Below are 24,258 nucleotides of genomic sequence, written 5' to 3' on the forward strand. Positions count from 1 at the left end.
CACCATAGTCTTCAAGTTGTTGCTTAATCCATAGGACTTGAGCAACACAATGATCTAGTGACATTGACAAGAGAAGAAGTACAACTGGATATGTCTTCACATTGGGTGGTACTGCTGCCTCTTGGGCTTCAAAGCTGCAGAAGGTGGTGGCTTTGTCTACTGCAGAAGCTGAGTACGTTGCAGTGACTGAGGCTAGTAAGGAGATGGTATGGTTGCAGAATTTCTTGCGTGAGTTGGGAAAGGATCAGAAGGATCCTATTCTGTACAGCGACAGTCAGAGTGTCATTCATTTGGCAAAGAATCCCGCCTTTCACTCAAGAACAAAGCACATTAGAATAATTGCAAAAGCACGCGTATAGCCACCTAGGATGACGTACGTGCCGAATGTGTCATAAATGCCAGGATTATTGTCGGTTCACAATCCCGAGGCAAAACTGACACATGGATTCGATAAGATCCATTCCTCACCTCTATAAATAATGGGTAATTCCCCATTTTTATTCTTTACGCTTATCGAACTCTCTGGCAAAGAAATTCTTTCTCTCTAAAAACCCCTCTAAGCTCTCAAATCTTCAACAATGACTAGGATTTCTCTCAACATCTCCGGCGCTGGTCACTCTAAACCTAGCTCCGATGAACCTACAAAAAATCCTCCAACACCCAGCAAAGGAAAAGCTGGTCAGGAAAAGCCTGTAAAAGTCAGAACCTACTCAAAGGTTTTCGAAAACGTCCGTGAATGGAAAGTTGAGCCCTCAAGATGGGTATCTGAAGCCTTTGTACAGAACGAACAACCCTTCTGTGAGTGGATTTCACAGAATGGATGGACTGAGTTGTTCTCGATTAGGGATGACACCTACCCTGACTTGGTAAGGGAGTTTTACCACAACCTCCGCGTTGCAAATGACAATTCTGACTATTTGTGTACAGTGGTAAAAGAGAAAACCATCTTCATCAACCCTCTCTACTTAGGAAATCTGCTCAAATTAAAAACTGTGGGAGCAAGGCTGAGGAGATCTGGAGATCAGGATGGTACTGGGTACGAGGTCAACTTCTGCAAACCTGAGGGTCACTCAAGAGAAGTCTCAGCTTCATCTATGGGTCAGCACTAGAAGATGGCTCATTATCTGCTGACCTATTTCATCTACACAAAGATCAACTGTACTACCTCAGCAACGAACTTCGAACAATGCTTCATCTGGCATATGCTGACGTATAAACCAATCAATATGCCAGTTTTTCTTGTCGCTGGCTTCCTACGCAGCTCTGGTACGCTGAGGCTAGGATCGATCATCACCAGAATCCTAATTGACCACAAAGTTGATCTTGAAGGTGAGGAGAAGACTCGAGGATCTGAGATCACAGCGGCTTCGCTGAGAGCATTAAAATTCGGACAGCCTTTGAAGAAAGGTAAAGCTGCTGCTGCTGAACAGCAAGCTGAGGGAACTGCTGTGCCAAAGAAAGGGAAAAGGACTAAGGCCCCATCTTCCCAAAAAAGAAAAACTGCTGAGACTCCTTCCAAAAATGTTGAGTCTCCAGCTAAAAGGCAGAAGTCAGCGAAGAAACGAAGCAGGCAAGGTGAGCCTGGAACTGAGGAAACTACTGAACAACCTCAGAAGAAGCAGAAATCTTCTACACTGACTCCCCTCAACGCCATACCTACTGACTTTGTTGTACCTGGTGACTCTCACTTCACCCAGTGTTAGAGTACAGTAGCTGAGCATGACGAACATGAGGTACAACTGGATGATCATTTCATCTCACAAGTTGAGGACGAACTCGATGGTGACAGTACAGAAGAAGAAGAAGAGGCCAGCGGTCAGGATGACGCTGAGGACTCTGACGAGACAGCCAGCGAACATGAGACTGAGCATGCTGCTGGAGAAGAGCAAGTACTTGACCAACACAATATTGATCAAGTCCAAGTGCAAGCTGACCAGCCTCATGATGAGCAACAAGAATCTTCTCCTTCTCACTCAGGAGATCCTAGTTAAACTGTCACTCCACCTCGTAGAAGAAGAAAGTTGGTTAAGGCCAGTAAGAAGCCTATCAGTGAACCTCCTGTGCCACCACCAACTCTTCCTGACTTTGTTATTTCAAAGCCAACTAAGGACCCCTCTACAGTTAAGCTGAAATTTTTCAAACGCCAACAAACCTCTACTGCTTCAGCGTCCTTAGAAAAGCAAGCCTCTGTTTCTTCTCAATAGGAACATGCCGACCAAAATGCCTCTGCCACCTCAACAAGTCAGGTTGAGCCGATTACTGTTAATGCTATTACTCCAAGCATAGTGCTGACTCCAAACATTTCTGCCCCCGTCAGCACAGACAGTATTCGTATTACTACTTCCCTAACTCATCTATCTGCCGATCAATCAACTATACCTAAAACTCAAGTGCAGATTGAAAATGCTATTCCAGTCACTGACCATGTCACTCCTTTCACTCCTCTTCCTTCCGGTCACACTGATGTCCCTGAAGGCTCTCAAAGCTATCTGAATGCCACTGAGTCCGGCAAAAAGCTCATTGACTCAGTGCAACCGTTGATCAGAGACCTTCAACATTCCACTCCTGCTGCTGCTGGGTCTTCATCTATTGAGACTACTCAGCTCTCCCAGGTCACTCAACTTCTCAATGAAGTTAAGGGACTCAAGGACTTGCTGAACGTCATCATTTCTTTTCAAGCACAGCAAGCTAAGCAGGATTCAATCGCCAAGCTGGCTGAGATCCAGCTAATAACTGTGCAACACTTGAACTCTTTACAACAACAAGTTCAGAAATTGTCAGCTGTGAACACCGACTATGCCACTTCATCTGAAATCAAGATGCTCTTTGCTCAGCTTCACACCGAGCAACTCAAGACAAATGAGCAAATGGTTTCTTACAATCAGTGCTCAGTGGAGCAAATTGGTGAGGCTATTCGCTTGCTAAATCTGAATAAGTAAGAGATGGATACCGACGTAATGAAACAGAATGAGATGCTGTCTATCACACGCCAAACCTTCAACCACATTCGTCATACCAATATTCAACGTCAGTATTATGACACCGCCCTTTTAAAGACCTTTCACCAAGTCTTTGCTGGTCTTACTGAAGCACTCATCTGGCAAGGCAAAGCTCAGGCGTTTAACATCAACATGATCAGTGCTGCTGAACTCAACATACCCGAAGAGGTATCCACTGATGGAGTTGCAATTTTTGACGGCGTAAATGAAAGCGCTGAGAAACTTAAGGCGCTATCCCAAGAACTGACTCGAGCTGTCTTAACTGATGCCTTCAGACTTCCTCCTCCTGATGCTGACAAAATGGGGGAGAAAGAACAAGCAGCTAGAGCTCAGCATGAGCGAAGTCAGTCTCAACACAAGAAAAAGAAATAGATAGGCTAGCTCAGTATAGACTAAGTCAGATGTAATCTATATGCCTTATCTATAAGTTTTGCTGTGTAAACACTGACTACTATCAATATATCATATCTGCATCTTTAATTCTATTCCTGAGTTATGATATACGTTACTGTGTACTGAGTCATTATGTATCTTCAATTAAATCAGCTATGTTTAATACTTATAAATCTTATTGACTGAATCAAATGATGATAACATGTTTGACATTGACCTATGCGTTTATAAAACATTGTATGTTAAGAACTCATTGAACAACAAATTACTCAGCGCACTCTAAATGATTAAACCTTCCGCTTAATACTGAGTAATTAGAATATGTTGAATAAGCTGACCTATATCTGAAAACTGACCTTAGACTTACTCGATTAAACCTTTAAATGTTTAGAGTAAAACTAAGTCAGTAGCTCAACCCTTACGGGGGAGTTTGCTAAGTTATACTAGGTCAACTATCATGGGGGAGCTCAATACTGAGTTCCTCGCTGAATAGTTTTGCCAACATCAAAATGGGGGAGTTTGTTGAAACACCTTTCCACATAATTTTGATTTGACAAAATTGTTTAAGTATAATTGAAATACATATTCTAAACACACTAAGTTTAAATGCTTTGATTTATTCTACTAATGTGTTTGTTCAATGTTGAGTTAAAATTGTTTATAAGACACAAGAATTAAAAGGCCCAAGCCCAATATGGAAGTCAAGGCCCAAGTCAAACAACTCAGTACAACTCGGCCCGCGTTTGTCAAAACGTTGTCACTTTGGACAAAATGCAACTCAGCGAAAGAAGGATCTAGAAGACCTTCGGGAACAACTTCAAGATGAAGCTGCTGAGTAGATTCCATAAAGCGTACAAGACAGCAACTGGCTAAGAAAAACTTCCAGACAAAGTATTTCTACTTTGGGTAAAGTTCAGACGACACAGTATGCTGTCTAGTTGACTTTACCATAAAAGGAGAGACAGTCTGCTGAGCTGACTGAGGACAGAAGATACACAAATCTGATTGGCCGAGAGCTCTGAGCAAGTCAGGATGACAACGACAGGAAGCCGTTTCCCTCCAACGGTTATTTCGAAATTCGAAATGACCGATGCCCAGACGTCTCTATAAATAGGGCCATCAGAAGCTTCATTCTACACAGAACTTGATCAAGCCATTACGCTGACCAAATTTCTACACAAGTTCTGTAAGCAAGAAGCAAAGCAAATCTTACACTACAATTCATACATTTGTGTAAAAGTCTAGAGTGATTATTTCAATCGTCTAAAGTGTCTTAGCAAATCATTGTATAGGACAAAACACTTATCATTTCTAGAGAATAGAAAGGAGAGGCTGAGTACTCGATTATTGTACTCAGCAAGAGATTAGGATTGAGTAGAGGTATAGAGGAAGGTACTCTTGTCATACTCAGTTGCTAAGATTGTAAAAGGTTTGAGGCTCTACCTTTAAAGAGCTCAGTAGAGGATTCAAAATCTCAGAACGTGTTCCGGGGACAGGACGTATGCTTAGAAGAAGCCGAACCTGGATAAATCTGCTGAGTAAAGTATTTCTTACCTTTAACTCCTTATATATATTGCTTGCTTAAAATAACCAAAAACTGACCAAGTAAAGTGGTCAAGTTGAGTTGTGCGTGTTGAACATCTGAGCTCAGGAATAGACTCTAAGTGCTATCTCCTGAGTCAAGCTAAGAAACTGACCTAGTCACCAGTTGACTAAGCCAGTATCTTGCTGTTTACTCAGCGCCGCTGTTAAAACCTTTTTCCTTAGAAAAAGAAGTCTGCCCTAATTGCGAAAAAAGTTTAAATAGTTCCTAACCCCCCTTTGGAACTATACTTGCAACCTTATAAGGGACCAACAGAGACTCCTTGAATACCTTGTTGGCACTTCTGCTCAAGGAATACTTATTGCTTCCAAGTATGTAGGTCAATTAACTGCATACTGTGACAGTAATTGGGCAAGTTGTTATATGACACACAAATCCACTACAGGTTTCTGCATATTTCTTGGTGATTCTCCTATTTCTTGAAAAGCCAAGAGACAGACAATGGTAGCTCGTTCATCTGTAGAGGTAGAATACAGAGCAATAGCTCTTACAGCTTGTGTGACTTGGTTATCTAGTCCGTTGAAAGATCTTGGTCTCACTTCCTTACCTCCCACTCTACCGAAATGCGACAATCATGCAGCATTAGCCATTGCTCTTTACAACTTTTCGGGCTTAACAGTCGTATTGGCCGTGGCCCTGTAAATCCTTGTGCCAAGTCAACACTTTGGGAACTCTCAACATACTGGCTCGCGACTCCAACACTATGATGAACATATTAACATTTTATATTAGCTATATATAATATTTTGACAATTTTATATCAATCAAGGTACAATATATAATTTTAAATCATATTCTTTGTATGTACTATGTTTAGTCTTATTATTATTATTATTATTATAAAAACATATTAACCTTTACCAGTTGACTTAAATGGAGTCCTAGCGTACACATAAAGCTTCAATTGAGAGAGAATCCACCTAAAAAAGTACCTGACGCCTTGAACCGAGAAATCAGATAAACTTGTTGGAAATGTAGCAGATAATGTTTTATTTAATTATTTGAATTTAGGAGAAGTTATTCAGTTATTGCTTATGTTTAGGAGAAGTTATGGAAGTCAGTTGTAACTGATGTTTGTAATTCTGTATAAATTTCCTGAAGTTTAATAAACGTTAGTGTTGGTTCCAAACTCTTTGAGTTGGTTCCAAACTCCTAAAAGTTAATTACTACAAATTGGTATCAGAGCAAATTATCTTGAGGGATCTATGAGAATGGAAGCAGATGCAGTATCTTTTAATCATGTTGTTGCACCAGTTTTTTATGGCCAGAATTAGCAAGCTTGGGATACTTTGAAGGGTCTCGCAATGATAGAACAAGAAGAATGCAATTGTTAAATCTCAAAAGAGATTTCGAGATTTTGGGAATGGAAGAAAAGGGGACTCTACAAGAGTTTTCTGATAAACTAATGACGGTGGTAAATAAAATCCGATTGATGGGAGAAGATCTATCCGATAGCCGGATCGTAGAGAAGGTGCTTGTAAGTTTGCCCGAAAGATTTGAGGCAAAAATTTCATCTCTGGAAGATTCCAGAGATATTAGTCAAATTTCCTTTGTCTGAATTAATCAATGTTCTGCATGCACAAGAGCAAAGAAGAAGTTTAAGAAAAGAAGGAACCCAACAAGTAGTTGAAGGTGCTTATATGGAAAATGGTTCATCTTCAAAAGGAAAAGCTCAGTCCAAATGTGTTATCTGTAGCAAGCCCGGTCACCATGAAGACGATTGCTGGCACAAAGGGAAGCCTCAGTGTCACAAGTGCAAAAGGTTTGGGCATATTCAAAAGAATTGTAGAACCAAGTCTGAAGAAAGTGTCAAGTTGACACATGTTGTCGAAGAAGAAGAAGAAATATTGTTTTGAAATTGGTGAGATGTGCACCAATATGAAGCAAATTGGTGAGATGTGCACCAATATGAAGCATTTGGAGAGAAGTGCTCCAATTCTAGAATGGTGATGGGAAGTACATCATCAAAACAAACTTTGAATCAAGAGGAAGATTCGAATATTTGAGAAACAAGTTGGGTGTTTGTAAATACTAAGGCAATGAGGAGTTTGTTGGAAATGTACCTTAGTTAATTTATTAGCAGATAATATTTTATTTAATTCTGTATAAATTTTCTGAAGTTTAATAAACGTTAGTGTTAGTTCCAAACTCCTAAAAGTTAATTACTACAAAACTATAAAAAAAAAACATTAACCTTGAAATGTTTTTAAGTTATTTAACAAAAGGAATTAATTAACTTCGTATGATTAGATTAGATGAAGGTACACGATAACCTTTTCAAATATCAAAGTTGTATAATGACATATAATAAAAACAACCATCTGTAATGCATTTGGTCCAGCTCACAATCATAAAATACCTAAACAGCAACTAATATATATATATACATATATATATATATATATTCTTTTCAGTTCAGTTTTTGAATGAGCTTTTCAATTTTGGAGCGAGATGAGTTTAATGTGGAAAGAAAATAATTAATTGGGTGTCAAAAGTTGATTTCAGAATACTATTAATTCGTTCAGTTTCTTTGTCAAAAAATATTGTGTTTTGGAATATATTGGATAAAAAAAAATTTGTGTTCGAAAATAAAATATTTTTTAGTGTTTGACTAATATTAGAAGACGGAAAAAAGTGATAAGTGACTACTTTTTTCAAAAGGATAAGAACGAATAAAATAAAATTATAAAAACTTAGTGAAATGCTTTATTCTTTTAAAAAAGGAGATCTTAGTGAGGAGTTGCGGCAACGACGGGAATAATAGACCCGTCGACTATGTCGATTGGGGGAGAATATCGACGAGTGGCGAATGGAACATATGAGTGTCCACTGACGGAGGGCGTGGACTTGGCATAAGAAACACTATAGGGGGACAGGGTCTCAGACGTCGGATCTCCGCCAACCCCTAGGCTAGTTTTCGGGACTGGTTTAAGTGATCCACCCTAGTCCACTAGGGACTAGGAGAGTCGGGCATCCGGTCTTCGGAAAGGGAGGCGGATGTCTCCGTTCGGGTGGAATCCCGACGGACACTTTGGATGAGTCCATAGTGTAGGTTATATATATATCGAGATTTAACCACGATAAATCCTTCCGGAACGGATTACGGATAGATGAATTGACGGAATGCCTTCGGTTAAAAGGGGAGAGACCCCTTTAGATGGTGTTGGCTGGCCGAACCTCGAGGAAACCTCGACGCCACACGGGGCATTGGCTAGGCCTTCGGACTGGCCTCGTGACAAGTGGTATTTTTCACATACTTTTTTTTAATTGATTAACCTATGATTTATTTATTTTAAATAAATAAATATCAGAAAAGCAATATTCTTGTTTAAATAAATTGGACTTCAATATTCATTCAAAAAAAAAAAAATTGGACTTCAATATAGAAATGAATTGAACTACCTACCAATGTACTCTTTGAATTGAAGCAAGTAATAATGGTGTACCCAACTATGCTATTTAGTCAACTCTACTTATAATCAAATCTCAATCATCATATATTAATTAATTAATTATAATCTTCAGGTAACATTATCAAATTTTCAAAAAACATCAATTGGGCCATTTTAGTTCAGAAATATATAATATACTACTGGCATTTAATTCCAATTTCAGATAAAATCTTAAGGAAAAGGAAATTGTTAGCTTATTCAACTTTATTTATTTTCACTATATGATTAATAAACATAATATAATATAAAAGTCACTTAATTTTACATTTTTTATATTATGATCACTAAACTTCAACTAATACTAACTGACTGTTGATGACTTCAAAATAAAAATATTATAGTTTTTTGAAATGACTTTTATCATTAAACTATATTTTTTTATTTTCCAAAATCACAAATTCGGAAACATTTTCTCTCTAAACAAATCACTTTCTCTCTCATAATTGAATAACACTTAAATGACTTCAAAACGAAAATTTTAAAGAATTAAGGTTGCTTATAATATTATCAATTCTTGAAATTTTTATTTTGGGGTCGTCAGCAGTTATTTTGAGATGTTAAATGAAGTTTAGTGGTTATAATGTGAGAAACATACTCCACCCAGAATCAACTTAATAGTTTTTTTTTTTTTCCAGAAATGACTTTATGATCTTTTAATGAGTCAGATCCAGGTGATGATAGACAATACCCTTCTGTTGTTCTATGAATGAAAATATGATAATACTCAAATACAGAGACATAAAAGTTTCTTTATTGATTGATGGATGAGTATATCAAATTGAAAAGAAAAAAAGAATGAGTGGCATAAAAATACAAATAGGGTAATTTGTAAATATAAGAAAAGGAAAGGCCATATCCATATATAGAGAAAAGAAAGGCATTCCCATATCCTTTATCAGCAAAACAAAATATCAGACAGAGCAAAGTGAGAAAGAAGCCATAAATTAAGATGAAAGAACACAGATTACGTCATCATCTTCTTCCTCATCTTCTGGTGTTGTGTTTTGTCGGATTATTAGCAAGTTTTAAGGTAGAAGCATACAAGAACTACACAGTTGGTGATTCTTTGGGATGGTTTGATAATACAGAGAAACCTAATCTGAATTATCAGAAATGGGCTGCTTCCAAAAACTTCTCCTTGGGCGATTTCCTATGTATGTATATGTTTCTTCCTCTTTTTTCTCCTTAATTTTACTGTTTCTACTTTTGTTTCTTAATTGAATTTCTATGTTTTAGATGTAATTTCATGTCCTAACCATTCTCCAATCTCCACTGTTCTAGCCATTCAATTGACAGAGCTTTTAGTTTAATTAGTTCATTGATGTAGTATTAAAAACACGTATCAGAGATTAATATAAGATATATGATTAAGCTTAAATTTTTAGTTTAATTGATTCCATGATATGGTATCAGGTTCTATAGGACTAAACGGTTGAGAGTTTAAATCCTGATAACCTCATTAACTTGTGTGTTAAAAACACATGGCGGTGTTATACACGCTGCAAGTCCAAAGAGTATTTACATCTGGGGTTATATCAGAGATTAATAAAATTTACGATTAGCCTTTAAGTATTAGTTTGAGTTTAACTAAAATGGTTCTATGACACAGGTGGTCACAACTCCCCTTAAAAGAAATTTCAACATATAGCAAAATTAACATGTATTATACACATTTCAATCCCAGAGACATTTCCTTATAGGAATGCGTGGAGATTATAAACAAACTATAGTTTAACTATTAGCTGAAACCTCTGGTTTTAAAACTATATATCTTATGTTAGTTAGAAAAAAAATTCATTAGGATTCAATTTTGTACTATTTTATACATTAATATTATTTATTACTATTTGTTATGGTTAAATATTAAGATAGTCATGAGCCGAGATCGGAGTGTCTGGGATGGCTCAAACACTCTCGGTCGCTGAAATCACTCTTACCATTGAAGATTCATATGCTTTAAAGATAGACTTAACATATAGGATAAGAAGGCTTCTAAATTAGATGCTTTTTTCTACTTTAGTAGTTACCTTTCTTTGTTGAGGAGAAAAGAATAAATTTAATTTTTCTTATAAAAAATGTTACTAAATTTGTAATAAAATACAACTACTTAATTAGCTCATTCAAGTGGGAATTAATGTTGGGATAACTATTTTTAAGAAAAAAAAATATCTCCTTTTGTTTGTATCTTTATTTGGAATAATTATAATATTATTTATTTATTTTTTGAAATTGTATTTAGAGAAAATATCTACTCCCCCATTTTACATGCATAATAATCAATTTCTTTTTATCTGTTTGAGCAATTTCTATGGTTAAATTCTACACTGTAAATACTTATATTTTATTGTATGATTTTTTTATTTTTATTTTTTTTAAATGAAAAATATTATGAAGGTGGGGGTTAAGTAGAAATTAATTGAAATGAAATGAAAAAAGCAAAAGAGTCGGTGTGTCCTCACATGCTACTGGAATTTTGAGATAACATTACATGTGCTTTTGTGTGGAAATCATTTTTTTTTTTTTTGTGGAAATGATTTATATTATATAGTATATGTTCGAAAGGTCAGAAATGAATATATCTAGGTTGCTTTAACACTACATAGTAACCTGTCAAAATATGATTGGTTATGACACCATAAAAAAATATAAAAACAACATTTTATTTATTATTATTTTTATTTTATTTTATAGTTCCCTACCTGCTGGATTTGGATCAAACCCACTTTTATTGGATAATTCTCCTCCTAAATTCTAGTGGAATTACATTTATTTTCTTCGACTCTCTGCTAGGGATGGCAAAGGGTAGTGTACCTGCGGGTACCCGGCACTACCCGACCCTAATGGGACTACTCGTATCCTGTATAAAAGGGTATGGGATCAAATTAATTACCCGTTAGAGTAATGGGACGGGTATGGGAATACCCCTAGGGTACCCGGTACCCGTTATAATTCTTTTATATATTAAGAAAATTATTGTTTTTTAGATGTAATATTTGAGATTTTAAACCCCAACTTTTTGTTTTTCAACCATTGAGTGATACCACTAAGCTACTTATTCTTATTGATTAAGGTTCAATTTGTTCAATTTTTAGATAAATGATTTATTAAATTTATACTTTATTAAATTTGTAATATTTTTTATTTTATTTATTGATTCTTAACGGGTAAGGGTACCCGTGGGTACCCACGAATTAAATGGGAAGGGTATGGGATGCAAAAATATACCCGTTAGGGTAATGGGACGGGTACGGGTAAGGGTTTGGGATTACCACTACCCACGGGTACCCTACCCGTTGCCATCCCTACTCTCTGCCGTACAATCCTTCCCATTTACTAAAATAAATAAATAAATCTCAGAAATACTAAAATTTTCTTGTTTTACTACAGTTTAATTCACATGTTTCTATTTCTGTTTGCTGTTATCGATAGATAATAGATAGTTAAAAAAAATTATATTAAAAATAACTGTTTCAAAATTTTATCAAACACTTTTCTATTTCATGTTTAGAATTAAAATGTAAAAAGTAATTTCGAAAAATGAAAATAAACGAACACTTAGTATAAAATTCATCATGGTTATTGATTTTTTTTTTGGTTAACAACTAGCAAATTAGGTACAATGTAAGTCTAACATTTACTAACAGTACAATTTAAAATATTGTTAATGAAAAATAAGTTTTTATTCATATAAAATTTCATTAGAATCGCAAACGGGGCATGAATTCCTCATCCCTGTTAAGGACGGGGGATCCCAGATAAAAGTTCCCACTGGGGCAGGGATGGAGATTTTTTTATCCTCGCCCTCCAAAGATTCCTGTCACGAGTATATGCCCCGATGAGGATCCCCTTGGATTGGCTAGAAATTACTATTTATTATGTTTCTTTTATATGTTAAGTGTTAGAGACTGCCGTTTTCAGTTTTTTCTTTATATTTCTTTTTGAAATTTCAAATGTTACATGAGGTATATGTAATCATAATAATGGAAGAAGGAATCGGGGAATAAGGATCCCTATAGGAACAGAGATTCCCGTGTTGCATGGACAGGGATAAAGTTTTCCCCATTTCAAGAACGGGGACAGGGATGGAGGAACTCATCCCCAGTGGCCACAAATATATAGTGTATTTCCCGTCCCGTTCCATTTACATCCCTAAATTTCACGTTCCAGTCACCCATCAACTATCCTTGTACATCTTCTACTTATCAGAAATTACACATCTTTCCCAAATAAAGCTTGAAAATTTATACATGGGAAGCTAATATCCGCTCTCGTCCAATAACCATCGAGCTAAATTTACTTAAATCTTTGAATTGTACGTGCTTTGATTATATTAAATTGAGAATTTGGAATTGACAATATATGTGAAATTAAATTAATGCAGTGTTCAACACCAACACAAATCATTCAGTAGTTCAAACATACAATGAAACAGTATATGAACTATGTGATGACAATGGTTCAGAAGGAAATGATACAATTGAATGGTCAAATCTAGATCCATCAAACACAGCTACACAGCTTGTTACAGTTCCAGTCCCTCTATTAAAAGAAGGTACTTCCTATTTTTTCTCTAGTGATTATGATGGTGATCAATGTAAAAATGGTATGCATTTCAAAATTAATGTCACTCACGGCCGAGGATTACCCGAAAGTTTAAAAAGTCCCGACGAACAAGCACCCGCACCTAATAGCCCCGATGTATCTGGGGACGATGTGGTGCCCGACACTATTGTGCCTGCGAATTTCGATAATCCTAAGGATATGAGTGACAGTGACAATGATAAGGTGGATTCGGGATCTATTTCGTTACATTTGAAGTTTTTAGAAGGTAAATTGAATGGGATTTTGATTTTTTTGGGGGTGGTTTGTTTGTATTTTTGAGTTGTTTATTTATATTCATTTAAACAGTTATATATCTGTATTTTTCTTTACAATATATATGAGTATACAAATTGATTTTCTATTCAATAGAGATTTTAGAAGAGTTTTGGCCTTACATTTATTTAAATTTCTTCAATAAGCTTCTATTCCAACATTCTGATTTAAACTTGATTAGCTCATATAAACCTGTAAAATTTTACAGACGAGGAAGGAATTAGATGTGTAAAATGTATATAAATATTATGATTTCGACTAAATTAAAGAGCTAAAACAAATCCAACAAAAAGGTGAGATTTTTACATATGTTATACAGTAAATAATTTATTAATCTCTACATTTTAACACGTAACACACTGTTTAGTTCTCTTATTTTGAAAAACACATTATAAAATCTCAACCTTTTGTCACTATTAACTTTTTTCAGTCTTTTTGTCTATTTTTTTTTTATTTAAAAAAAACATATCTTAACTTTCAGAATAACCACCGTGCGATATGAAAAGACGTTACTCTGTTATTTTATGTATACATATTTATACCGAATATAACAGTTAAAAAATCTAAAAAAACATAACAATGACAAATGACATGAATTTTATAACATGTTTTTCAAAATAGAGAGACTAAAAGTGTATTAGGTAAAAATAAAAAGATTAATAAATTATTTATCCTATTTCATGTGATAACACTTTATTTTATTGTAAATTTTAACTAAAACCGTAAAATTTAAAAATTTCTCAATTCAATTCCTTTTTTACTAATAAAATTTTACAGATTTGTTAATAAAAGGTTGAATTATCTAAGGGTAAATTACATCTATGGCCTCTAAACTTTGTTTTTTCATTAAAATCTCTGAATTCGAAATCAAATATTATGACCCATGAACTTTGCATTTTACTAACATAATGACCATTCTTTACTGTTAACCAAATCAAAATTACCGATGATAATTTCAAAATGAAAAAGTCTAAAAATTAAAGTTGTAACATACTATATTTCTAATGGAACCTCCGTTTTCGATTTTTCAATCACCATTTTCGGGCCGCGCTCTCTCTAAACAACCGATTTATCTCTTATAACCAAACAATACTCAAATGACCTCGAAATCAAAAAGTTTAAGAGGGGCCATATGTTTAATTTAACCAATTATCTAATAATTGAGAATATAAAAACCAACTAAACCCAAATAAAAATAGACATATTAAGGGAAAATTACAAAACTAGGTCAAATGGGAGGCCCATTTACATATTTAACCCATTTACTCAACCTATTACATATCTAGACTCATTTTGTGTGACTTTCCCGTAATACCCCTACCCTTCCCACTTCCCCTCACTCTATCGGTTTCTCTCCCCTGTTCTCCTTGGTGCGCGAAAACGGTTTGGCTCCTCCATTAATGATTTGAAGACTTTTGATCTTCCTATTTGCCTTTAAATTGCATGAAATCTGCACCATGTTTCCAAATCACAATGAAGTTCTCTTTTCATCTCTTGATTCTGCAACTTCCTCACCCTAGAAAACGAAGCCATGGTTCTTCATCTTCCTGTTCGTTAATTGGTTTCTTTCTTCTTGTTACCATTCCAGAAATGGTTATTCTACGTTATTTCCATCGTTCTTCCCAGTTTATCATACTGTTAGGAGCGAAAAATGTAAGTATCTGCTGTTTTTCCTGCGTTTTCCATGAATTCACTTCGCGTAGTCGATGAATTCGCGGAGATCTGCGAAGAGAACGTGCCTGAAACTTGATGATCTACTTCGCGAATCGATGAATTCGCGACGTTCTGCGAAGAGAAAGAGTCTGAAACGTATGGATCTACCTCGCGAATCTATTAGTTCGCGAAGTCTGCGAATAGATCCTTACGTTTCAGACCTCGCAGACTTCGCGAAAACATCGATATGCGACGTAGATAGTCACATTTCAGACCTCGCAGACTTCGCGAAAGAATCGTTATGTGAAGTAAAATCACCTCTTCCCATGCACATTTACATTCGGATGCTTCGCTAATTTTCATTTCGCGAATCCAAAATCGTCCTTTTTCATAACTAACACGGTTAATTTTTTCTGTAGATGGTTGAATACGTAACATCCCTTTCTGGAAGGCGGCGTACTGGGCTGCAGGGAAGATGATTTTCCTTCCTGTATAGGGATGAACTTCCCCAAGATTGACACATTCACTCCTGAAATGATTCGTTAGGAGAGATTGTGTCAATCTCGGGGTGCACCATGGGACACGTCCATCCTATGGTGCCAATCTTCAAAGTGGACCTAACTTAATCCGGTGCCAATTTTAAAGCGGATGAGTAATCTTCGTTTCAAAATTGGTACCAGATTAGTTATTGTGGCAATCTTGTTGTAAATTTTGATAATGTTATGATTTGAATGTTGTTATTGTGGCAATCTTTTTGTAAATTTTGATAATGTTATGATTTGAATGTTATAATCCGTTGTTGTTTGCCCTTTTTTGTTATATACTACTTCGCGAATTAGCTTCAAAACACATCCAGGCTTCGCATATGCGAACTAAATTCATCAAGCAAACCCAAACATTTACTTCGCAGACTTCGCATAGTATGGAATATGCGAAGTCAGACGGGATGGGGCGAGCCGCGCGTAAATATTGGGGGTATTTTTGGAAAGTCACACAAAATGAGTCTAGATATGTAATAGGTTGAGTAAATGGGTTAAATATGTAAATGGGCCTCCCATTTGACCTAGTTTTGTCATTTTCCCCATACTTAAACACAGTAATCAAATGAATTTTGCCTTTTCATTTGTAGTGCCAGGCCAACCTGGTTATGGCATGTGCTCATGACAGCAAACTTTTGACTCACAAAACCTGTATGCTACTCAATAATTTAACTTAAAATTGATCATTAGATTTAGACTTCTCAGTAGCTTTTGAGTTATAATATTGTTTAAAAGGTGGCTTCTTTAGTAGATAAACCTAATTAATTGATTAAGTTTTTCTACATTATATAATGAGGAGAAAAGATTGTTGCTTTGAAACTTATGGGGATTGAATCTATGACACTTACTTCTACTAGTTGAAGATACTAATAATAGATCAAAAGAGTTCAAACACTATTTGACCATGATTATTATTTGATAAAATTTGACTATGACCAGTGACGGATGACGGATCCAAAATTCACTGATATGGATGTTTGTGGTGGTCTCTCTTAATTTATAGGTGCTAAATTGATGTTCTTTGGTATTTTTACATAAAAAAATAAAAAACACAGACACAATTTCCATAGAATTTTTAGCGTTTTTCAGCGACCAGTGGGTGCTTAAGTCCTCTTCTGTATACGTCCATGCCTCTGACCTATCCAACAACAACAACAACAAAGCCTTAGTCTCGAAATGATTCGGGATTGGCTAACATGAACTATCTCTTTATTCTTCGTGATATTGACCACATTTCTGATCCCTATTTGCATTCTTTATTTATATATATCCGCTCTCTCTAAAAAAAATGGAGCGGTGATTTGTTTGGTCTTGCCCTTGATAATCCGCAGAGAGAGAATCTCCCCCCTAATCTTAGATGGGTCGGATCTCACGTTTGATGGGGAAGTGGAAATGTTAGAACGTGACACAATAGATTGCTGAAACATTCTCATTCTTTACTTTCTCGTCTTGAGCCCGCGCAGAATCCATTTTCATGTCGCGATGGACATAGTATACTAAAAAGGAGTAGCGACATTGAAATTCCTAAGCCGTCATAAGAAACCGTGAAATCAAGTCATGTCAGCCATATAAATTCTCTCCCTCCATTCCGTCCTATCCATTATCATATTTTCCTCAAAACTCATATCACTCTCAATCACCTTCTCCCAAGTTTCCCCTACCCCTCACCATTGCCTCCATTTACCACGCTTCAATCCTTCTAACCGGCGCATCAAGCGCTCTTCGTCTTAGACCCTGTTTGGGAATTAACTGTTAGCTGTTAGCTGATTACATTAGCTGTTAGCTGATTACATTAGCTGATTTGACTAGCTGTTTGTGTAGACCTGTTTGGTAAAAATTAGCTGATTGATAATAGCGGTTTGTACAAAAAGACGAATAAGGGCATTTCTTTTTTTAATACATAAAAATATACATAAAATAATTAGGGTTAAAGAAGTCCATTAATTTTAATATTGCAAAACGCTAATTGAAAAAGCTCCTAAAAGGAGCTTTTTCTAAATTAGCGTTTTCATCCCAAAACTCTCTCCCAAACCTCTCTCCACCAAACACTCCAATAAGCGGTTTCAATGGTCAAACCGCTAAAGTTGGTCAAAACCGCTATTTTTATCCCAAAACACTCTTTACCAAACAAGGCCTTAACCGGCGCACCAAGCCTCTGACCTATCCAAATGATTATTTTCACCTATCCGCCTATTATTTGGTAACATTTTCCCCATGACTTAACTAAAATAATGGGTCATAGCATTCAACACAAACCACATCCATAGTCAAACTAAAATGGGAATTATTTTATCTCAAAATCTATTGTTTCTTTCACAGTTTTACTTCAACCAATCACGTACTAAATTTGGACCTGTAAATAAGTTGTCAAAATTCGTTTATACAAAACAGAAGAAAAATGCCATAGCAGATTAGTTCAAAGATGCTGTAATAAAAGGAGTAAATATGAAAAAATTACCAAGCAAAACGTTCAAAAAGTCTGAGTTTGGCATCAAATGATGAGAGCCCAGTTTGGGTAAATTTGCCTTCACGTTGACACTAGTTAGCAACTACACTTTCTAATGGAATAACATCATATAACACCTGCAAACAATGATTTATAAATTGATAAGAACATGGATCAATAATAGAAATAGTCTCTTCATAAACAGATTATATTATTGTTTAACAAGCTCTTTTCCAGGTCAAATGCAATGTAGGTAACTCAACTTTGCCTTTCGTTACAGTCACTAAACTTCAATTTGTGGCATAAAGTAACTGAACTTTGATTTACGACCAAATTTGTGCCGAAAAATTGACGTAACATGATTTAACAATGAACTCATGCCACGTCAAAGTTTGAGCATCATCATGTCAATAATAATGAGGCTTGATTTAAGGCCAAAGTAATGCCACGTCAATTTTCCGGCAATAATTTGCCGGGAAATTCATAACATCGACTTCAATTAGAAAAAAATTGAAGTCTAGTTATTTCTACGACAGAAATCGAAATTTAGTGACTTTAATGAGACACTAGCTAAAATTGAGTTACCTCATTGCATTTGACTCCTTTTTTTCCTTTGTACAAATCTAACTTTTATTTATCAAATGCAAAAAACTTCCTGGAATAAAAGATAATAAGAACATGCACCAGAGAGATACAGAGAGTTTTGTTTACCCTACAAATTTTCTTAAAATATTGTTGAAGCATGTGCTAAAATCGACAAATATAAAAATGTATACATTGGAGTTGAAAAAAAATGCAATGTTGAGAACCTTTTAGATCACTAAAACTTATATGGAATAAATAGAAAAAGAAAAGAATATACATTACAACATTACATAACTATTCTGAAAATATCAACAAAAGAAAAATAATTCAAATGTTGTCAATTCAAGATGAGAATTTAGAAGTAAACCAACATTTTAGAATCAGGGGCAAAACTATCCATTGATTTTACAAGGTTCAAAATGTACTAATGAATTTTGCTAGGAAAGGCTGCTAGATGAACAGTTAAGACATTTCATATCAATGCGTTCACACAATTACAGCCACAAAGCAAACTCAGAACATGTAATCAAAGACCAAATTTGTCAACAAAGTTTCAAACTAAACCATGATAAAGTCAAGATATTATACATTCTGCACAATTACAGCCACAACAGCAATGAATACTTTGACATGCAAGTGAATAATTAAATTCTGCAGATTCATATGTTAGGCATGGCATACTTTTAATTGGAATCACCAATGGCTACTGTTATATTTCAGAAAATGGTAACAGAAAGGAATAGACAGTAACATAAGAAAACATCACAGGCTGGTATGAGTCACTACTCTACTTAAATTTAACCAAGAAAAGTAAATAGGAAAGCAAAAGGATCAAGTGACATACCACAACCAGCATAGCAATATTTAGCAGAGCATCCCTCCTCCATTAGGTCAAAGTCAAGTAATAGGTTAACTGTTGACGCTGGCCCAACTAAGGTAATATAGAAAAAAAAATCCAGTAATTGAGGATCAATAAGCGCAAGTCTCGTATTCCACTGTCAAGAGATGTTGATTCATGACCTTCCACGACCACAAGAGCAGCCAGGTAGAATTAAATCGTGAAGTTGGGAAATTGGTGAATCCTACAGAAATCTGTGCACTTGACTATCTACCTTTTCGTTTGAAATCTCTTGGACCAGCCAGATTTGGAAGAGAAGCCTTCATTTCTTTCAAAAGGGTCATAGCTAACTCCTCCTTTCCCATTTTTTTTGAACTATTGATTAGTGATCTATATATGTATATTGATGGACGGATCCGACTTTTTTTCATCTCATTGAAGAGTCTCAATTGTTCCTCAATCTTTCCTGAATTTCCAAAACTCTGAATTAGTGCAGTATATGTAAGCAAATCCGGTCTAATACCCCTCTCACTCATCTCCCTTATGTATACCAGACACAAGTCCAACCTTCCAGCCTCTTGCAACTGGTTTAATAATGTGTTGTAAGAAATAAAGTCAGGGATAATTCCTGCTTCCTTCATGGAAGAAAACTCATGGAGCATTTCATCAACCCGTCCTGCACGACCTAACATATCCAAAACTGTATTATAGGTTATCAAGTCTGGCATACAATTCAAACCCTTTATTTGATAAAATATTAGAAGGGCTTTGTCGAACTGCCTAGATTTAGCAAAGGCAAAGATAATTCTATTTATAACCGTTAAAACCATCATACTTCTTGGAAAATTATGCTCCAAAACTTCCTCAACAAGTCTCAGAAGCAGAGAATTATTATCATTTGTGCTTATAAAACCCTTAGCAAGACAAAAGTAAGAACTTGAAGGCAACGATTCACAAGAGATTAGTAGATCCTTGAAAACCTGGGAGACAATCTCAACCTTATTTACTTTGCCTGCTGCTTCCATAATAAGATTATAAGCATCGGGACCAGGGAAGATGTTTTTACCCTGTAATGATTGCAGCAATCTAGCAGCAATTGAAACTTTTCCTGCATTGCATAGCTCCAAAAGATGAGCAGTACAGATTCCTCCACTAGACCTTGGATCATTTTCCATGGCCGAAAGAATCACATTCAAGTTCCTTTCTACAATCTTGTCCTCATCTAAAGATGCATGTGTTGCAATTAACTTATAATTGGTAACAACTTCAGTTATGCTATTGACAAGTGGCGACATCCAATATGAACCAACTGGAACCGATATCATACAACTCTGTATTATTAATATAACCATGATCACTTTTTATCCCCAAAAAAAAATACATAACATAACAAACAAAATCTCAGTTATTTTGAGAGCTTGAGACCAAAATAAAATGAACAAAAGTCTAGGACAAACTAAAAGATACTAACCTTTCTGGTCAAACAAAGTCTAGAGAAAAATAAGGTTCTCCCAAGGATCGCAACCAAACTCCTCATCTGATCAAGGGAAACAGCAACCAAATCAGACAAAGTCATTTGATAGTACCAATTTGTGTTTAAAAAAAAAAAAACTAACAAAAAGAAGAGCTAAACAACATTTTGAAGAATAACCACAATCAAACAAGCCAGGAGCCCTAACAATCATAAAGCTCTGATTAACAATTCTAGTATAATCACAATAGCTTTTCAATTAACATATGAGACATAGAAAAAGCATAGAAAGAGTTGGACACGGCAAGTGAGGGTAAGAACGAGAGAAATGAGAGAGAATTGATCCCTCAATATCTAACTTTTAAAGTCCACTTCTCAAGAAAGTCTTACAGAATAAAACTTTATTTGACTGCCTAATATCCTTACTGGAATACACCGACTAAGATTGTCCTAAACATGTGAGCCATGTCAAATGCATATGTAGTTTCAATTAGTGAACAATATTGTACTTATATGTTAATGTTGCTCTAATGGTCTCAATGGCAGTTTCACATCAAAATGAAGACCCACACACTCTGCTGGACCTGAATTAAGGAGCGAAAGAAGGGTGGATTTTCAAGTTGGAAAAGAAAAATTAGAACAGAGAAGAGAACAAACTCAAAAAATTTGCAGGGTTGTAGGCTAGTTGCAGGTAAAGTTTACCTGCAGCAGGTGTAGGACTCGCCGGATAGGGGGACACGGCCGGATTCACACCCGACTCGGAAAAATAGTGTCCCCTGAGTTTTTTTTTTTTTTAAATTGGACACCGCATGGACACTGCGACTTACTCTGAATCGCGATTCCTCTTCTTCCTCTGTGCGGTTCCTTCCTTTTCTTACTCTGTGCGTGCGATTCTTCTCTTCTCTTCCTCTCTGCACAATCTCTTCCTTCTGATGCGATTCTTCTTTTCTCTTCCTCCTGCTGCGATTCCTTCTCTTCTTCTTCCTCTGTGTGCAGTTCTCTTTGTGCCATTCCTTCACATTAAGCTCTCTCCTATTTTCTTCCCAATTGTTCTCTGGTTCAATTATTCCTTACTATTGAATAGGTTATGCTATGTAGAAATAATTGGGTTATTTTTTTTTTTGTTTGTTTGAAGTAAATTGGGTTATGTTATGTAGTGCGATTCTTCCTTGCTGTTAAAATAGGTCATGTAGAAATTATAGGTTTTAGGAGAGCATTGAAACTAAGAAAAATTAATCAAAAATTTGGTCCAATTCATTAATATAGACATTAGCAAGCAATGCAGTTGAAATCCCAATAACCATAATTGGGTATTATTTACTGCCTCTTCTGGATCAAAATCAAAGAAGTATCTGAAACAGTGAGGTTCAGGTTTCATAATTTCATTTATCCCACGACAATAATAGCATCTATGCCATTGAAAATCTCGGTTATATCACCAATCAAACATTACAAACATTCAGCAAAATCAATTCTAACAGTTCTAATTAGTGTGAGTGTGCTTTCCTTCTTAGCCAGAAAATCCATGGACTTAATCGAAATATTGTGCTTCGACCCAGCAAACCCCCTTATTTTGGAATCCATGGACTTAATCATCCTAATTTTCTTCGTTTTGCCGAGTTTTTTCTCTTGTTTTACAGTATAAAAACAATAAATTAAGTAAAAAATGAGAGGAACAAACCTGGAAAATTGATGCATCAGTTAGAAAGCATCTCAATCTGAATAATCTGTGAAACTCGAAAAACCGGTGAAAAGGACCAGAGCCATTTGATTCATTCGCTTCTTCTCGATATGTTGTCACCAAAAGGGAATCACTCTGTTGGGAAATTTCACTGACGACACAAGGCTGGGTCACACCGATGAAGTCGATGCGCCTGTGAGGGCTCCGAAGTATTATTAACTGTAGCTTCGATGGAGTTGAGCGAGAATTTTCACGGAAGGGGATGGTTTTGAAACTTGTGCCTTTTATTTTGAAGGTTTTAGAACGGAGAAAAATGTTGTTAGGGGGTGCAGGAATTTTTACATCCATGCAACTTCATGAGCAGATGAATTTGCTTATTAAATTTTTATCTTAAAATATTTTGAATATCCATGTTAATATTCTAATAAATCTAGATCTATAGTGAATGAGTAAATTCACATGTTCAGTAAAGTGTACGTGATCAAGACTGTAAGGAGGTGTTTTGGTATTCTATGTATTATTTCATGGGTAATACTGTATTTTAACATTGTGGCAACTGCATTGCAATTCTTAACGGTATGATATTCAACTTTAAACATTTAACATCGGTGGCCATTCAACTTTCCCGAACTCTTCCAAATGATCGTTAACAACCCAAAATAAAAATATTTAAGAATTAAAGTTTTTCAAAACGACCTTTACCATAAAATCACATTTTTTATTTTCCAAGATCACCATTTCTCAGAGCTTGATGAATTTTTTTTAAGAATTAAAGTTCCTTAGAATATCATTAACTTTTTGAATTTTTTATTTTGAGACCGTCAACGGTCTGTTATGTGTTAAAATTCTGTTTTTCATCTTATGCGTTTTGTTCACAATCAAGTGCGTTTAAGCATAGTAGTTATTGCTTTTAATTTGTTAAAGTTGTTAGAGGAAAGAGAATAGGGCAGACACGTGTTGTGTGCTAGTCCAACAAACGGTTCTATATGTAAGGTTGCGAAAAAGTTGTGAGGCATGAATGAATTTAGCAAGATTGCTTTCTCTCTCTCTCTAAGATTCTCCTAATTCTTCTCTATTTTCCTAATTCTGAAATTCTATTAGTAACATTTGGTATCAGAGCATCGGTCTTTGCCCGAGCTTCCTCACCACATCCAAATCACCATGGCAGAAGGAACTCGTGCCCAGGATTTGAAGAAAATCGAAGAAAATTTGAAGGGTATGGTGAAATCCATGCTCGCTGAACACAGTAAGAAGCAGGAGCAAGCCCTTGGGGAGTTAATTTCCAAGACACAGAGTACTATCCTAGAAGAGCTTAAGCAGTTGCTTCCCCCAAAAACAAGCAATTTAATCACTCTTAGTTCTGGAGGATCACCGGATTCATCTTATCAGCTTTCTACTCGGTTTGCAAAAGTAGATTTTCCCCGTTTTGACGGCACCGATCTGGATGGGTGGCTATTCAGATGCGAACGTTTTTTTTCAGATTGATCTTACTCCTGCAGATGCGAAGGTGAAATTGGCTTCACTTCATCTCTCAGGCCGTGCCCTAGAGTGGCATCAAACATATCTGAAGAACAGAGGAAGGTTAGAGGAACCACCATGGGAGGAATATACTAAGGTGATCAAGAATCGGTTTGGGGAAAGAGCCTATGAGGATCCAATGGCAGATCTCAAGAGGCTGAACCAAACAGGAGCACTGATAGATTATATTGAAGCTTTCGATATT

General features: G+C 35.8%; 2 protein-coding genes across 7 annotated transcripts; one reads left to right on the forward strand and one right to left on the reverse strand.

Moving 5' to 3' along the window:
* Window positions 1-9,304: 9,304 nt before the first annotated feature.
* Window positions 9,305-13,415, forward strand: LOC136232675 (early nodulin-like protein 18). Its single transcript, XM_066022001.1, has 2 exons — window positions 9,305-9,601; window positions 12,829-13,415. The coding sequence occupies exons 1-2, from the start codon at window positions 9,397-9,399 to the stop codon at window positions 13,326-13,328; spliced, it is 705 nt and encodes a 234-aa protein (XP_065878073.1). The 5' UTR covers window positions 9,305-9,396; the 3' UTR covers window positions 13,329-13,415.
* A 17-nt stretch (window positions 13,416-13,432) lies between these two features.
* Window positions 13,433-22,873, reverse strand: LOC136232674 (pentatricopeptide repeat-containing protein At1g11900-like). 6 transcript variants are annotated; one of them, XM_066021997.1, is made up of 6 exons: window positions 22,536-22,873; window positions 21,682-21,886; window positions 20,855-20,920; window positions 19,390-20,714; window positions 17,973-18,097; window positions 13,433-13,514 (listed from the first exon to the last, which is right to left on the reverse strand). In XM_066021997.1, exons 1-4 carry the CDS (start codon window positions 22,550-22,552, stop codon window positions 19,650-19,652), a joined length of 1,353 nt encoding a protein of 450 aa, XP_065878069.1. In that variant the 5' UTR covers window positions 22,553-22,873; the 3' UTR covers window positions 13,433-13,514; window positions 17,973-18,097; window positions 19,390-19,649. The 6 variants fall into 6 exon arrangements, with proteins under 6 accessions (XP_065878069.1, XP_065878068.1, XP_065878067.1 ...); XM_066021996.1 differs by lacking the exon at window positions 13,433-13,514 and adding an exon at window positions 17,229-17,248; XM_066021995.1 differs by lacking the exon at window positions 13,433-13,514 and adding an exon at window positions 17,779-17,867.
* Window positions 22,874-24,258: the final 1,385 nt, after the last annotated feature.

The sequence above is a fragment of the Euphorbia lathyris genome, chromosome 6, assembly GCF_963576675.1.
Source record: "Euphorbia lathyris chromosome 6, ddEupLath1.1, whole genome shotgun sequence".
Classification (NCBI taxonomy): domain Eukaryota; kingdom Viridiplantae; phylum Streptophyta; class Magnoliopsida; order Malpighiales; family Euphorbiaceae; genus Euphorbia; species Euphorbia lathyris.